The 15,292-nt window shown below is 56.2% G+C and overlaps 8 protein-coding genes across 8 annotated transcripts; 3 read left to right on the forward strand and 5 right to left on the reverse strand.

Annotated features, from left to right (window-relative positions):
- Positions 1 to 121: 121 nt before the first annotated feature.
- On the reverse strand, positions 122 to 1,464 carry PG998_005029 (uncharacterized protein; the record flags this gene model as incomplete). Its single annotated transcript, XM_066871847.1, has 5 exons — positions 122 to 254; positions 326 to 474; positions 539 to 576; positions 654 to 916; positions 956 to 1,464. The coding sequence occupies 5 exons, from the start codon at positions 1,462 to 1,464 to the stop codon at positions 122 to 124; spliced, it is 1,092 nt and encodes a 363-aa protein (XP_066731944.1).
- A 659-nt stretch (positions 1,465 to 2,123) lies between these two features.
- PG998_005030 (uncharacterized protein) lies at positions 2,124 to 3,909 on the forward strand (the record flags this gene model as incomplete). The annotated part of the gene is given in 4 exon segments (XM_066871848.1): positions 2,124 to 2,189; positions 2,210 to 2,500; positions 2,511 to 3,055; positions 3,087 to 3,909. 4 exon segments carry the CDS (start codon positions 2,124 to 2,126, stop codon positions 3,907 to 3,909), a joined length of 1,725 nt encoding a protein of 574 aa, XP_066731945.1.
- A 432-nt stretch (positions 3,910 to 4,341) lies between these two features.
- On the reverse strand, positions 4,342 to 5,394 carry PG998_005031 (uncharacterized protein; the record flags this gene model as incomplete). The annotated part of the gene is made up of 1 exon (XM_066871849.1): positions 4,342 to 5,394. One exon carries the CDS (start codon positions 5,392 to 5,394, stop codon positions 4,342 to 4,344), a length of 1,053 nt encoding a protein of 350 aa, XP_066731946.1.
- A 458-nt stretch (positions 5,395 to 5,852) lies between these two features.
- PG998_005032 (uncharacterized protein) lies at positions 5,853 to 8,480 on the reverse strand (the record flags this gene model as incomplete). The annotated part of the gene is given in 4 exon segments (XM_066871850.1): positions 5,853 to 7,487; positions 7,568 to 7,675; positions 7,688 to 8,206; positions 8,475 to 8,480. 4 exon segments carry the CDS (start codon positions 8,478 to 8,480, stop codon positions 5,853 to 5,855), a joined length of 2,268 nt encoding a protein of 755 aa, XP_066731947.1.
- A 504-nt stretch (positions 8,481 to 8,984) lies between these two features.
- Positions 8,985 to 10,915, forward strand: PG998_005033 (cytochrome P450; the record flags this gene model as incomplete). Its single annotated transcript, XM_066871851.1, has 6 exons — positions 8,985 to 9,074; positions 9,142 to 9,646; positions 9,715 to 10,001; positions 10,086 to 10,400; positions 10,509 to 10,687; positions 10,756 to 10,915. 6 exons carry the CDS (start codon positions 8,985 to 8,987, stop codon positions 10,913 to 10,915), a joined length of 1,536 nt encoding a protein of 511 aa, XP_066731948.1.
- A 918-nt stretch (positions 10,916 to 11,833) lies between these two features.
- Positions 11,834 to 12,187, reverse strand: PG998_005034 (uncharacterized protein; the record flags this gene model as incomplete). Its single annotated transcript, XM_066871852.1, has 1 exon — positions 11,834 to 12,187. One exon carries the CDS (start codon positions 12,185 to 12,187, stop codon positions 11,834 to 11,836), a length of 354 nt encoding a protein of 117 aa, XP_066731949.1.
- Positions 12,188 to 12,243: 56 nt separating this feature from the next.
- PG998_005035 (Tyrosinase) lies at positions 12,244 to 13,835 on the forward strand (the record flags this gene model as incomplete). The annotated part of the gene is made up of 8 exons (XM_066871853.1): positions 12,244 to 12,304; positions 12,376 to 12,545; positions 12,685 to 13,006; positions 13,108 to 13,219; positions 13,284 to 13,305; positions 13,425 to 13,492; positions 13,573 to 13,636; positions 13,704 to 13,835. 8 exons carry the CDS (start codon positions 12,244 to 12,246, stop codon positions 13,833 to 13,835), a joined length of 951 nt encoding a protein of 316 aa, XP_066731950.1.
- A 287-nt stretch (positions 13,836 to 14,122) lies between these two features.
- Positions 14,123 to 15,280, reverse strand: PG998_005036 (breast cancer protein; the record flags this gene model as incomplete). Its single annotated transcript, XM_066871854.1, has 2 exons — positions 14,123 to 14,465; positions 14,538 to 15,280. 2 exons carry the CDS (start codon positions 15,278 to 15,280, stop codon positions 14,123 to 14,125), a joined length of 1,086 nt encoding a protein of 361 aa, XP_066731951.1.
- Positions 15,281 to 15,292: the final 12 nt, after the last annotated feature.

Raw genomic sequence — 15,292 nt, forward strand, 5'->3', positions numbered from 1 at the left:
TTCAAAGGCGAAAGAGAGCATGGAATAACTTTGATAGCTGATCTTTCTCATTGACTGTTGAATATATGTACATAGTCCTCTCCTTCTTCATGGTCATGGCGGCATAATCTCTATCTCGTCACTACTGGTAAGGCAAGACCCCGGCCAGTCTCAGCATGTCATCTGTGACCTCGGGCTTCTCAAACGGCTCGGTCCGGTACTTGGGACACACCTCGCCATTGCGCATAGGCTTCTCGGCTGTAGCCCGAACGTTGCTATTGGCTCTTCGTCAGCTGGTTTCGCGAGGAAGACTTGGGTCTTCAAGTCCTGTGGTTTGGGTACTCACCAGTGAGGCCAGTGTGTCGTTCCAACGTAGTTCTCAAAGCACCACTTCTTGGCGGCCAAAGCCTCGTCGTCGGCAAATTGACGAGGAGTCATGCAGATGTACTGCACATTTCGGATCTGGTCACCCTCAGGGAACTTTGCGTAGTGCATCTGCATAGCTGGTTAGCGATCGTAGATCGACGCTTCTTCAGGAAGTAGGGCGTGGGAGACATACCGTCCGGGAGTCCCAGAGAACAAAGTCGCCAGGCTCCACTGATCAGACACAATTTAGGTCAGTTTGGTGCTCCACGGCACTTCGGCTTGCCCATACGGGTTGATAGGCGACTTACTGTTGATCTTGACGAGCTCGCAGCCGCGGTCCTCGAACCACTTGACGTCCTTCTTGCTGAAGAGGAAAAGGTCCATGAACTCAATCTCCGGCGGCGGGGCGTCCTCGTGGTCGGCCGAGTCGCGCTTCTCGGCAAAGAACTCGTTGAAGAGCCTGGCGGAGCCCTTCATGAGCATGAGACCGCCGTCGTTCTCGCCGTTGGGCGAATAGTTCAGGAGGCCCTGCACGGCTTGCATGCTGGAGGAAGACGGATCAATGTTTGCTCTGGATTGCTCGTGAACGAGTGAACGGGGTGCTACTTACCCCTTCCGGCGAGGGTTCTGGTCGCAGTGAGGCCAGGGGCTCCACTGGATGTCGGTGCGCTTCGGCATGGAGATGTTCATGCCGTCAAACGAGGTGATGAGCTCGTTGGTTCCCCAGAGCTTGGTGAAGATGTCGCGGACGGCGGGCTCCATTCGGGCCTCCCACGATATCTTCTCGTGGGCGGAGCCGTAGAGGAAGTACATGCCGCCCTTGAAGCTGACGGGCAGATGGTCGGCGGTCCAGGTGGACGGGTCCTTCTCGTCAAAGCCGAGCTCGAAGTTCTTGAGCCACTGGATCTGCTTGTCGGCGTAGTACTGCGCCCGCTCCTTGGAGATGACGTTCTTGATGACGACGCAGCCGTTCTTGTGGAACTCGTCCCGCCAGTCGTTGTAGACGGTGTTCTCATCAAAGGTGATGAGATCCTTGGTCTCAAACCTCTCCCCAAAGGTTGCCTTGCCCTCTTTGAAGGCCTTTGGCGCCTGGGTGGTGGTGGTAGTAGTTGTTGACATATTGATGGTGTGTACTGTACTTCAACGGTGATCGATGCTGTTGGCAGATAGAAGAAAGGAATGGCAAATGCTGCTTGGTGATATAGTAATACTCTCCCGAATGACGGATAATGACTGCTCAGGATGAACCCCTTTTCAACAAGAGCATACTCCTCGGAATCAAGTTCGTTTCCGACGGCAAGTCTCGGAGACTGGGAATCGCCCCGACATGATCTGTTTCACCCCCAGGCATGGGGTTGCCTGCGAGAAGTGGGTGGGAACGGCGGACGGCAAAGTGGACGAGAGCCAAACCCCAGTCTGCTGATCACCTAGTCACGACCCCCGTGGGGAAAAGGGCGCTACGTTGGAGCGGCATCCTTGGCAGTATGCACGTCGAGTATAGTATCCACCCGCACCACCACATCCGCCCCGAAGCATTTCGGTTCGGTTCGGTCGAGGCTTACGAGCATACCCGGATCCACAACCATCGTGCCCCTCATCGATCTACGAGTTGCAACCCAGGCCAGGGGCCCACGCCCAGGAGGGGCCCACGCTCAGGAGGCACTCAATATGCGCATTTATAGTGCTAGAGACACACACAGTCTCAGACATAGAACTTGGCTCAGACCACCTTAGACCACCTCTTCACTCATACTCCCATAGCCAATTCCATCCCCACCATGCCCGACCCAGTTCAAGTGGCCACCAGGCGGATCGAGACTCCGAAGGTGGGCGAGAATGGCTATGTCGGCTTCACCCCGGAAAGACTGAGGTGCTGAAAGCCGGCACGAAGCCCTTCGACGCGAAACCTACCACCAGCGACATCCGCATCGACCACGACGTCGAGGTCGTGGTGCGCGACGGCGCGCGTCTCTACATCGACGTGTACCGGCCCGAAGGCAGCACCGAGAAGGTGCCCGCCGTGCTGAGCTGGTCCTTCTACGGCAAGAAGTACAGCGCGCTCGACATGCTGCCTATCTGCGTATGGAACTGCTGCGTGCCGCGGTCGGACCTGAGCGGGCTCGAGAAGTTCGAGGGGGCTGGACCCGGCGTACTGGTGCCCCAAGGGGTACGCCATCGTCAGCGTGGACACGCGCGGCGCCGGCCACAGCGACGGGCAGATCTGCGTCATGGGCACGCAGGACGCCGAGGACGGCTACGACGTGGTCGAGGCCGTCGCCCAGATGGACTGGTGCAACGGCAAGGTCGGCATGGCCGGCAACTCGGCCCTCGCCATCGCGCAGTGGTTCGTCGCGGCGCAGCAGCCCCCCTCGCTCGCGGCCATTGCGCCCTGGGAGGGCATGGGCGACATGTACCGCGAGCAGTTCTGCCGCGGCGGCTGGTTCTCCATGAGCAACTTCGACCTCATCGCCAAGGCCATCGTGCGCGGCCAGCCCGACTCGGGGCTCGAGCACTTTGCCGAGATGTACCGGCGCTCGCCGACGCAAAACGCGTACTGGAAGCAGAAGCGCGTCGACATGACCAAGATCAAGTGTCCGGCCTACATCCGGGGGTCCGACGTCAGCAGCATCCACACCATGGGCTGCGTCCGCGCCTGGCTCGAGATCCCCCACGACGACAAGTGGATACACTGGAGCAGCAAGCAGGAGTGGTACGAGCTCTACAGCATGCCGCACGCCCAGGGAGGAGCTCGCCGTCTTCTTTGACCGCTACCTGCGCGGTGTCGAGAACGGGTGGGAGACCAAGACGCCCAAGGTGCGGTGGTCGGCGCTGCAGTTCGGCAACCGGGAGCCCATTGACGACATTGTGCTCGACGGGTTCCCGGTCAAGGGCACCGAGTACCGCGAGCTCTTCTGCCAACCCGGTGGCCGCCTCGCCGCAGACAAGGCCGCTTCGGTCACGTCGGTCTCATACAACTCAGAGGACCGGGCGAGCTTCGCAGATTTCACCTACACATTTACGGAACCCGCCAGGCTGATCGGATTGCCCAAAGCTATCGTGTACATGTCTTGCGACAGTCGTGACGACTTCACCGTCTTCACCATCCTCAGGAAGAAGGACAAGAACGGGAAGGATTTGATGCATCTCAACTTCCCTATGCACGCCACGCCTGTCAAGTCCATTGAGGAAATCCCCGAGAAGGACCAAGCCAGCTTGAACCTACACTTGGGCTCTATGGGCATCCTGAGGGCCTCGCAACGAGCCATTGACGAGACCAAGAGCATCCACCCCCAGTTCCCCTTCCATCCCCATGAGAAGCAGGAGAAGATCACGCCGGGAAACATCGTCAGGCTGGAGATCGGTATATGGGCCATGGGTGTGGATTTCGATGCGGGCGAGAGCATCAGCCTCAGGATCGGCGGCCAGTTCCCTAGCATTGCCGAGTACAGCAGTTTCTCCGGACCGCGGCCCGAGCACGAACTGAATCGGGGCGAGCACAAAGTGCATTTTGGCGGCGAGTACCCTAGTTCGGTGACACTACCTTTCACCCCTCTGAAGAGATAGTCGCTGTAAATTAGTCATTATAATTGTCATAGATCTTTCAAATTACTCCATCAGCGCCCAAGACGTCTAACACTCTCTGAATACCAAATACAGCACCATGAAGTTGGACCTCGCGGTATGCCATATACTGCTGTCCCATACCTCCCTTTTAGTGAACAACAGCTACTAGGGTTGCTTCTTTGATCGCACTTTCCCGCCGAATATTTACCATGAAATCCGAGTCAGGTTATAATCCTTAGCATGTTCTATCTACAAATGAGTTCCAGGGAGAGTAGATTGTTCATTCATCATTGGGCGTCGTCTACTAATACGCCTGTCCTTGCACTGAAACCGCGGACTAAGACTGTGCTCGTTTACTTAGAAAGACTTCTAAACTTTGTAAACATTTACTCTTAAACAAAACAAGAACACATGACAACTGATATTGCCATGCTACATCCCCGAAATGGGAATCTGCACGTCCTCCCGAATGTACGGAATCCCCGTCAACTTAAACACACGCTCGCTCAGCACCGCATCGTTGAGAGGCCGCGTCCGCACGACGTGGTCCGGCTTCCCGTCACGCTTGGCCTCATTGCAGCCTGTGTGGCGCGCGTTGGGCCAGTGTGTGGTGCCGACGCGGCGCTCGTATGCGTCCTTCTTACGGATGAGGTCCTCCTGCGTTGCCGACGCCACCGGCATGTAGCACGTGTAGATGGCCAGCCTATCCTGCTTTGTTTGGGTCGGCACGTTGTAGTGCGGCGTGCGGCTGTCCCAGACGAGCAGGTCGCCTGGCTCCGCCGTTGGCTTCACCCACTCCAGGCCCGCGTCGGCCAGGTACTTCATCCCCCGCTCCGTGAAGCCGTACCACTCGGGCGTCCAGGCGGGGATGCGCTCCTCGTCGGCCATGTCCTTGTGAAACTGCTCGCTGAGCAAGTGGCCGCCCTTGCACACAATCAAGCCCCCGTCGTCGGGTCCGTTGGGCTGCAGGTTGACCAGCCCCTGCAAGCAGCGGAACCCGGGCTTGGCCGGGTCCTGGTCTTGGTGAGGCCAGGGCTTGTTCTCGGGCAAGTGGGTACGGTTGGCGAAGCCGTAGTTGATGGCGTCGAACGAGACCAGCAAGTCCGTCGTGTCGTAGACCTTCTCAAAGGCGCCGTAGACGCCCGGCTCGCCCCGCACGCCCCAGACAAAGTCCTCATGCGCCGCTGCATAGTTGAGCAGCATGCCCTTCTCGTTGACGACGGGCAGCTTGTCCGGGTGCACCGTCGAAGGATCGCGGCGGTCGTAGCCGAGGCCGAACGACTCGAGCAGCGCAAACATCTTGTCGGCGTACTGCTCGGCGCGTTCTCGCGGGACCGCGCCTTTGATGACGGCGTACCCGTCGCGCACCAGGTCGTCGCGCCAGTCGCCATAGACGGGATCGGTGCCGTCACAGGTTAGGGGGCGGCCTTCTGACTGCAGGTTCAGCGTAGAAGCCGGAGGAGCGGTGACTATTGTGGACGACATGTTGTGTGAAGTTGTTGTTTGCAGACTAAATGGACTATAGAGATCTTGTTTTCGATCAATCATCAGTTTGAAGTCGGATCAAGCCTCTTATTCTGGAGGTTGCTGTCTGCATAGACCGCTCCACCTTTTCCCCAGACCTGGACCTGGCAGCTCTTTTGTCGATCTTTCGGTTCGGAATGTGGGCGATGGGGAACTTCGGGAGCCGAACCGAGCAGAAGACAAGTTGTCCCCACCACTGCCACCCGCGACGGGTCGGCCATAGAACACCCAAAACGACGAGCTGTAACGCCCGAACCGAGGGTATCAGAGTTTGATTGGTCCAAGCAACAACGCCGAGCGGATGGGTCCAAAGACGATCTCGTCTTTTTGGTCACGGAGTATCATTAGGCACATCTAGATGGCGTTTGAGCTCAGGATAGGCCCAAGGGAACAGTCGATAGCAATGCGCAGGAGTCATATTACTCCATCTGGATGTATGACTCGTTGTCGTCAATCAAAAACTCAGTTCCCAACATCGGCCAAAGTTCATCAAGAGGCAGACCCGCAAAGGGATCAAACAACGTACTACTATGTAGCTGCGGTCCTGGCGTCGTAATGGCTGCAGGCCGTAACTGATCTGAAGGTAGAGCTGGAGCAGAGCCATTACCAGAGCCTCCGCTGAGCTCATTGCTACTCTCCGAGTTAGTTTCCGGCGTCGTAGCGGCTGCGGTGCCGCCGTGGCGTTGTTCCCGGCCGGCTTCGCGGCATATAGTCTGCACCCGCTCGCGCAATATGCTACAGCCTTTGATGAAGTCCGGGTCCTGGTGTATGCGATGGTATTGGTCCTCACAGTATTCTGTTGCCTCGCTTAACAATTCGAGGTCGGCGCGGGCCATGCGTTTTTGAGGGTTCCGCACAATGTTCAGTGCCAGGACCACGGCGGCCAAGAAGGGCTGCGTCACCGCGAAGATCTGCGAATTAATATGTCCGTCGGCAAGGTCCAAAGTTTGTTTTACCAGACTGCGCGCTGCTGTAATGGCAATATTCTGGCTCTGGAGAAGTCGTGCCTGTGTTGACGCAGATAGGGAGTTAGGGTAGAGCCGGACCTCGTCGGCGTATGATTGCGGCGGGAAAATGAGCGACGCGCGAAATAGTGTGATTTGCGCCTGGTAGTAGTGGATTCCAATGAAGCCTGCGATGTGCTGCTGGTCTCTGTATTGGTCCGACAAGACTGACGCCTCTTGCCCAGGTCGTAGGCTCTCGGGGAGCGACGCGGCCCAGCTCGTTAGGGCCTTGTCTAGCTTGCCAGTCTCGTGAAAGAGGACAAATGACGATGTCTGGCGTTTTCGATAAATGTGCTCGCTGATCCGGCCTAGAATCTGGGAGAGGGATACCCATATACCGAAATAGTCGGGCACTTCATGTGTCGCTGAGTAGTTTCGACGCGGCGGGAGGATTTGATCGCAGTCGTAGTCCGCGATTGCCGACGGCCGGCCCGTTTCCATCTCCATTAACTTCTCCAGGCTGTAGCACGTCCACCAGAGCCTGCCGTGAAGTTGCAGATCGGCTTTGTACCCCGGCTCGGTAGCGGCGCTTCGGGGCCGAGTATCGTGCGACGATACATGGCGATGCAAGCCAATAGAGTGCGCCGTCCGTATGGCCTGGCCTAGTACGTGCCATCCCTGGCCTTCCTTGCCTCTCCCGCGCAACACTATCACGAGAAGGAGGAGCGCTTGGACGCTTCCAATGTATGGCAGTGCCACCACATGCCCGTAGAAACTGTAGGCTGCGTCGAGGAACTTTGTCCCTGTTTCGGTGATACTGCCGGCAGCCTCATCTGCAGCAATGCTTATAATCAAGTAGATGGACACGAGAGCAGGGACGTCGCTTGGTTGTAGCACGCTCTGTAGGGATCTGTCCGTCTCCTCTCCGGTTGGGGATATTTCGTGCTGCAACTCCAGGAAGCGACGAATATCGACCATCAAGGTTTCATGGTCGACGACGGGGAATATGGGCCATATGCGGCGGAAGAACACGCGTACATGCTCTTCCACGACACCGGAGGAGGGCAGGTTTGGCCGGTTGACCATTATAGGAAGAACGAACTCCTCCACCTGTGCACACGAATGCACGTCAGTACGGGTGGTTCGACACTCGTTCGATGTTTCCCCATGGGGCTGACTGGTCCACTCACATGGCGCATGCCGAAGCGGAACTGCTGGGAGACCGGACCGAGCCCCTTCTGCTTGAGGAACAAATCCACAAATATGCACAAGCATTGCAGACTGCTCCCACCCAAGTACTACGCATCCACGTAGCTGTTAGTCCATCTTGTCTTCTTCTCTTTCCAACTGTGGGACACGCAACCAACCTTTACACGATGTGAGCTCTCGTCGGTATTCACCACAATGTCTGGGCTCTCGGCATCCTCGAGGGGCCTGTTCCCTCCGCCCCCTCGCTCCTTGGTGGTCGCATGATATGCCCTCGTAAGGAAGCTGACGGGAATGGTGGTGAGTGCTTGCGGGCTTCCGACACCGGCATCCTGTATACTACTCTCGCCCTCGCCACGCGCGCTCGTCCCGGTCTGCTGCTGCTGCACATGACCGTCAACAGCCAAGGATGATGATAATCCCTGCTCGGCCGCCGGCGGCCGTGTTGTTTTGGCAGGCCATTTACGGACGACGACGGCCTCCGGCTTCCGCGGGTCCGTCGTCTGGCAGACGTCGCCCCGGATGCGGCAGTTCCGGCACTTGGGGGTATCGGCGTCGCACCGGACCTTGCGCTTGCGGCAGGTGGTGCAGGCCAGCGAGAGCCGGATGCGCTTCGGCGGCGGCTGGCCGGTTGGGGGGAAGGCGATGCTTCTTCAGCCATGAACAAACTCGAATTGGCGGGGGAGGATCGAGTGTGCAACGATAAGAGGGCGCGCCGTACAGTCAGCGAGGTTGGCGCATACGGGCCACGAGAGTTCACTGCTTGACGCTGTCAGGTGTGGAAATAGTGTCCGGCCCGGCAAGGTGGAGGAATCCAAAAGGCGGCCATATTAGACGGCGGGGCCGGGTGCGGAGATGGCGCCAATCCCCAAAGGGCTGTGGCAGTTTTACGTACATCTACATATTACATATTACATATACATCTACATATACATATACAGATCATCAGAGTCGCTTGCACAATGTCGGACTTTGTGTTCAACCTCCGAATCCCTCGTGCCTCCACAACCGCAGCCACGTCCATTGGGAAATAACCAATCAGCTTCCGGCGCCTTTCGCGTTTCATGACGTGGATATGCAGCACGACGACATGACCAAGCTGGGGATTAAGGGGAAGCGTATCCATTTCTACACAGGGTAGCCTATCCTCCGGAGCCGCATGCACAAAAACAGCCATTTATGCACACATCGTCGCCTTTCACCTTTGACTCGCGCCTGCAACTGCCGTATATCATCTCCACCTTCTGTGCCCGCAAATCATCTCGGGTGCATCCCGCCCGTTGGGTTATGTAAGGGCTCCATCAACCATGAACCAATGCCGCATAGAACAGCGCCAAGTGTATAAAGCGAGGGGCATCTCATTCCTTGCCATCTTCATCTTCATCAAACAAGCCAGCAGACATGGACGACCCCATCCACCGCTTTCGCCACAGGATGTTGTCTTCGCCATTGGAGATGGCGGGGACAACCATCGCCGTCTCCTTTACTTTGGTATGCCCTCTTCGTCCAAGTTTTTCTGAGCAGGGGCCGGCCATGTCACGATGCTAACACCCACAAGGCTTGCGCATACTTCGTAGGCCTCGTCCTGTACAACTTGTTCCTGCACCCGCTGCGCCGCTTCCCGGGCCCCAGGCTGTGGGCCATGACACGGATTCCCTACACCCGCTGCCACCTCTCCGGCGCCTCGCCGCAGCGCATTCTGGACCTGCACATGAAGTACGGACCCATCGTGCGCGTGGCGCCCGAGATCCTATCCATCAACCACCCGGATGCCATGAAGCAGGTGCGCGGACACAGGTCCTCGGGCCAGCCGGAGCACAGCAAAGACCCCATCCACAGCGCCGCCAACGCCGGTAACATCATCGGTGCCGACCGCGATGCCCACGCTCGCTACCGCCGTATCCTCGCCCACGTCTTCTCCGCCCAGGCCATGTACGAGCAGGAGCCCCTCATGAAGACGTACATTGACAAGCTGTTCGCGGGGCTGAAGCGGGAATGTGCCGGAGAGACCAAGGTCATCGATCTTCTCAAGTGGTACAACTGGACCACCTTCGATATCATTGGTAAGTGATAGGCCGTCCAGGATAAATACGTTTTATCCTCGTCCATACTAACACGATATACCAACCAGGTGATCTGTCCTTCGGCGAGCCTTTTGGTTCCCTCGATACTAATGTCTACCACCCTTGGGTCTCCAACATCTTTGCTAGCGTCAAGAACCTGTGCGTATCCGTAAACGCCAACCGATATCCGCTCGTTGCACCTCTCCTTAAAAGGATGATGCCGGCTGAGGTTAGGGACAAGTGGGCTGAGCACAAGGAGCTGTCACTGAGGAGTCTGAAGAAAAGACTGGACACCAACATCGATCGCCCGGATTTTGTCGAGAAAATGCTGCATGCTCGAGGGAGCAAGGGAGGCGTACGTCAAACTCGTTCACACAATCCCCGCAACAACATGTACACAGAACCTGGCCCCCCATGCTAACCCCTCCCTGTCCTTTAGGAAATGAATTTGGAAGAGATGGCCTCTACTGCGTCCCTACTCATTATCGCCGGCTCCGAGACCACGGCCACGCTCCTTTCCGGAGCCACGTACTACCTTTCCACCAACCCGGAAGTACTGGCCACGCTAACGGCCGAAGTCCGCGGCGCCTTCCCGACCGAGGACGACATCGGCATCGCCAGCACTTCGAGCTTGCCCTACATGCTCGCCGTTCTCGACGAGTCCTTGCGCATCTACCCGCCCGTCCCCGGCCCCAGCCCGCGCAAAATAGCCAAGGGTGGTGACACTATCATTGGTCAATACATACCCGAAGAGGTAAGCAAACAAGACAGGAAACGTGATCAGATTCCAGCGAGGAACCTGTGCCGCCTGTCCCTTTCTCCGTGGTCCTTCCGTTTCGCTTAGCCACAAGAGAGCTAACAGGCGTTATCCAAGACCGTCGTGGATATCTGGCAGTGGGCTGTATACCACAACCCGAAATACATCTCCGAACCCGAGTCATTCGTCCCCGAGCGCTGGCTCGGAGACCCGAAGTACAAGAGTGATCGGCTCGACTCGATCCAGCCTTTCTCACTGGGTCCGCGCAACTGTATTGGAAAAAAGTGAGTTTTATCTACCCTGTGCCCTAGTGCAACCTTTGATAACCTCGAGCTTACGATCGTCTGTCTAGCTTGGCTTATGCTGAGATGCGCATGATCCTTGCACGAATCATCTGGAATTTTGATTTGAGCATTGCGCCGCAAAGCCAAAACTGGGCTACAGATAATAAGGTCTACTTCCTTTGGGAGAAGCCTCCGCTGGAAGTCGCCGTGACGCCACGTCAATTATGAAGGGCTCATATACGAAATTTGTTCGATTGTACGGACAGAAGCTGAGGTGCCTTCGATACTGTCTGTTGTCCATGGGATCGATAGTTCAGAAGAGCGGGAAGAAGGAGAGTGAAAATATTATATCACATGACATAAGCAGTGATATTCGAGGGGTATTTACTGGCCATGATTGGTCATGGGTCAAGACTCAAAGGAAGAACTAGTCCGGGTCAATCGTCTGACACGGACATGGGCATCGATATGGTCAGTTGGAGCCAAATGATCTAGCCGGCACCAATGGGCCTTCATTTCGCCGTCGCTGATATACATGGGCTCAAGATTGTCGTTCGAAATTGACCAATAGCTAATCCAGTTCCATTCGTATCGCAAAACCAGCTTGAGTCGGTGAGCTTAATTGTAGACGATCGATCCGTCCCAAGACATTGGATGCCACACTGCACCTAAACCGTCCGGCTGATTGAAAAGTCGAATGAGCAAGATCGTCAAAAACCGGGCTCGCAATATATTGCGTGCGACCCTCGGGAACGAAGCTAGCAATCAAAGAAATGCCGGGCCATTTCACCTGCATGCTCCGCGAATAGGGGCTTGGTGGCTTGAGCCGTTGTGACGCTCACGCGCATGCCGAGCTTCTTGGCCTGCCGTGATCCGTACGTAACACACGGTTCGTGCATATATCTCGACGAACGGGAAGCTTTTGTGTCGTCCGGATCCCATGTTGCAGATGTGTACGGAATCAAAAAGGTCTAGAGCTCGCATATAGCAATAACAAGGTTAGATGATTCGTTCATGATCGAATCCGCCGTGGCGATATGAAATTTCTAGAGGAACCGGACGTTTGTATCAACCCCTGAGATAAATGAACAGGATCCCCCACACCCAAGGACCATTGGTTTAGTATCATTGACATGCCAAAGACAACTAGGAGTTGACCAAATTTGAACTGACACCGAATACGTCAGCATGAAGCTCGGAAGAATCGCCGCCGGTATTGTGGTATTGGCCCAGGTGGCCATCGGAGCAGCGACCATAGTGCCCCGAGACGACAAGATATCCAACCCCGAACATGCGGTCAAGCAGCTCGTCGCCGCCATCGAAAGAAAGGCCCTCGCGGAACTTGGCAAACGTGACAAGAGCTCTGGCTGCACCACAGACAACATTGTTTACCGGCAAGAGTAGTAAGTACAGCTGGATTTCCCATCTTTCGCCCCGCCATGCTATCCTGACAGGCAGGAGAGCAGCCACAGGAGCCGAGGACTGCACTGAATATAACATGACTACAGCGGCGATTTGTCGAAAGACGAGAGACTTGACTACGTCCAAGCGGTCCAATGCCTGATGAGCCTACCCGCCCATACCCCGTCAAGCTATGCACCTGGCGCGAAATCCCGTGTAAGTAGCCAGCACCCCCGAGCTATTCTCTCCATCCCGTAGAATCTTGGTTTGAACCGTTATTGAACTAGCTAATCACCCGCTCTCTGCCCCCTCCCAGTACGACGACTTCATTGTAACTCACATCAACCACACCCTCGACGCGCACTACACCGGCAACTTCCAGATGTGGCATCGCTGGTTCATTTACACGTACGAGACCGCCCTGCGAGAAGAGTGTGGTTACAAGGGCTACCAGCCTGTAAGTTTTGGGCCACTTCTTCTTCCTCACCACCCGTGGGCGACACCTATTTATTTAGAATCTACGTCGTGCCCGCTGTATGGGATTGACGGATATATACAGTACTGGGACTGGCCTAAATACGCCGCCGCCCCGCAAGACTCCCCCCATATTCAACGGCGACCCCTACAGCCTGGGCGGCAACGGGGCCTGGGACCCGGATCTGCCGGCCTCACTGATCACGCTGCCCGAGGGTGTGACGGGCGACCCCTTCACGCTGCCGCGTGGCGTGGGCGGCGGGTATGTCACGACGGGTCCCTTCGCCAATCTGACGGTCAACCTGGGCCCCATCGCGGACCTACCCGGGCTGGGCGTCCCCAAGAACCCGCAGGCCGATGGGCTGGGGTACAACCCACGCCGCGTGAAACGGGACTTGGGACCGGCTATCAATAAGCGTTACGCGAACTATACTACAGTCTTTGGTGAGTGCTTGTTCTTGTTAAGAGGGATAATGGTGAGACAGGGAGAGAGAAAACGGAGAGACAGGAAGGATGTATGATGGCTAATACACAACCCGTGGGAGTAACAGACCTCCTGAGCAAACCCAATATAACGGAATACAGATTGCTCCTGGAGGGAGGCTTCAACAATGGCGGCGAGATTGGTCCTCACGGCGGTGGTCACTACACGATCAAGTAAGACTTCCGTCCGCTTTTTCGTTCACATGTAGCTTTTACTAATGTCATGCTAATTTGATAGTGGCGATCCTGGCGGTGACCTGGTCAGTGCATTCCCTATCTCTCCTTCCTGTTTGGAGCCCTCATACATATATACACCGGCATATATTGCGGTAGCTATAATGGACCAGTGACGGCGACTGATATGTCACCTATGGTGTAGTGGGTATCCCCAGCAGATGTAGCATTCTACGTTCATCATGGGAACATGGACCGCATGTGGACTTTGTGGTACGTTCCCCTTCACCTCGCTCCGCAGGCACGTATTCATCAGGATTCCCGCCGCTGACGAAGGTGATGGAACTATCTAGGCAAGCCATCGATCCCGTAAATCGTACCGTCCTTCTCGATGACGGACCATACGGGCATATCACAGTACGTCTCTTCATTGCTCCATGGCCATGGTTCTCTGAGTTTCCAAACTAAAAGTGATACATCACAGTGGAACAACGAACCGCCATCTCGCCTAATGACCATGGACGACGTGATCAACATCGGTTGGGCCGGGCCTCCGACAACGATGCGGGAGATGATGAGCACAACCTCGGGTCCGCTGTGTTATTTCTACAAGTAAAACACAGCTACTCATCCTCGTCAAAGCTTTGTTCCGTGAGTAAGTACCGTGGGCAAGTTTGTCAATGGAAGAGAAGAGAAATAAATTGAAGAACGCCAACAAATACAAGATTGACTCCGTGTGCAGCATAATAGGCTTCATATGTGAACCCAAGCAAGGTTGACCTTACACAGCCTGTATATTGTACCTAATACACCGAACGCCTCTAATCCAATCGTGGAAGACTTCAAGAATCCAGCTCGGAAGATTGTGCGTGCAATATCCCAAACATAGTGCTCCTGCGCCGTTTATGCCGTCTCCCAACCCTGCTCACGCTTGTACCACTTAAGCGTATCCTTCCCGGTCTGCACGCGCATTCCTATACGCGCATCGAGTGTGAAAGAGCCCCAGTTCGTGACCTTCTCGAGCCACTCCTCGCACGCGGCCGTTTTCTTCTTGAGCCACTCGGTATCGGACAAGGCTTCTTTGTTGCTGCTTACACTCTGGACATCAACCGCAGCTGCTTTATCGCTGGCCGACACGGATGCCCCGGACTTCTTCCGCTGGATTCTCCACCAGGTCACTGCTGCCATCTCGTATGCGGCCGCCGGTTGCGCCCAATCATCTTTGAGCGGTCCCTTGAAAAGGTTTCTACAATCACCAGTATTAGTCCTAGCTCGTCATAAGGCGGTTAAATGCAACGGGAGAAAGGGGGAAACATACCTATCGATCTCCAGGGCGCCGGTCAAAAGACTCTCTGCCTCATCCAACTCACCGCCGCACCTCCGAAGAGCCGCTAGACAGACGTCCCTTATGACTTGCTCATCGCATTCGGCCATGATCTTAGCCTTGGCCTCCTCGGGCGCGGTGAGCCGGTCCCAGCTCAGCATCTGCTCGGCATGTGCGAGCTCGGCCGCCGCCATCTTCTTGGTGCCGTTCCAGAGGAAGACCATCTCCTGACCAGGGCTCAGCCCAGCCGCGTCGGCGAAGTCGATGCCCAGTAGCTTTTGGCGCTCCTCCCACTTGCTGATCTTGCGCGAGACGTAGACCTCGAAGGGCATGGGCCGGGCCATGAAGCGCTTCATGCCGGCCGTGCTGCGGCCCTTGAGTAGTAGTTCCTCGGCTTTCCTTTTGTGGAGAGCGATCTGCGTCTCGTCCCTGACCTTGGCGTGGACGGCGCTGCGGTAGGTTTCCAGCTCGGCGCAGCCGGCAAAGTAGTAGTACAGCGAATGGCTCCAGTCGTTGAGCTCGATGCACCGTAAGAAGTTATCGCGCGTCGCCGGATAATCCCCAACAAACATGGTGTTCAGGGAGAGTTCGAAGGCGTTAAGGGCTTCGACTTGGCGCATCTTGGAGTCGGTGTTCTTAAGCAAAATGGCAATAGCGCCGTGCAGATCCTTACTGTTAGAGAGACCACGGGCTTCTTCGAGACGCCAGAGCCTAGAGTCCGGGTAGCGTGATCGCATCTTGGCAAGCAG

The sequence above is a fragment of the Apiospora kogelbergensis genome, assembly GCF_038363985.1.
Source record: "Apiospora kogelbergensis strain CBS 113332 chromosome Unknown utg000003l_segment0_segment0, whole genome shotgun sequence".
NCBI lineage: Eukaryota > Fungi > Ascomycota > Sordariomycetes > Amphisphaeriales > Apiosporaceae > Apiospora > Apiospora kogelbergensis.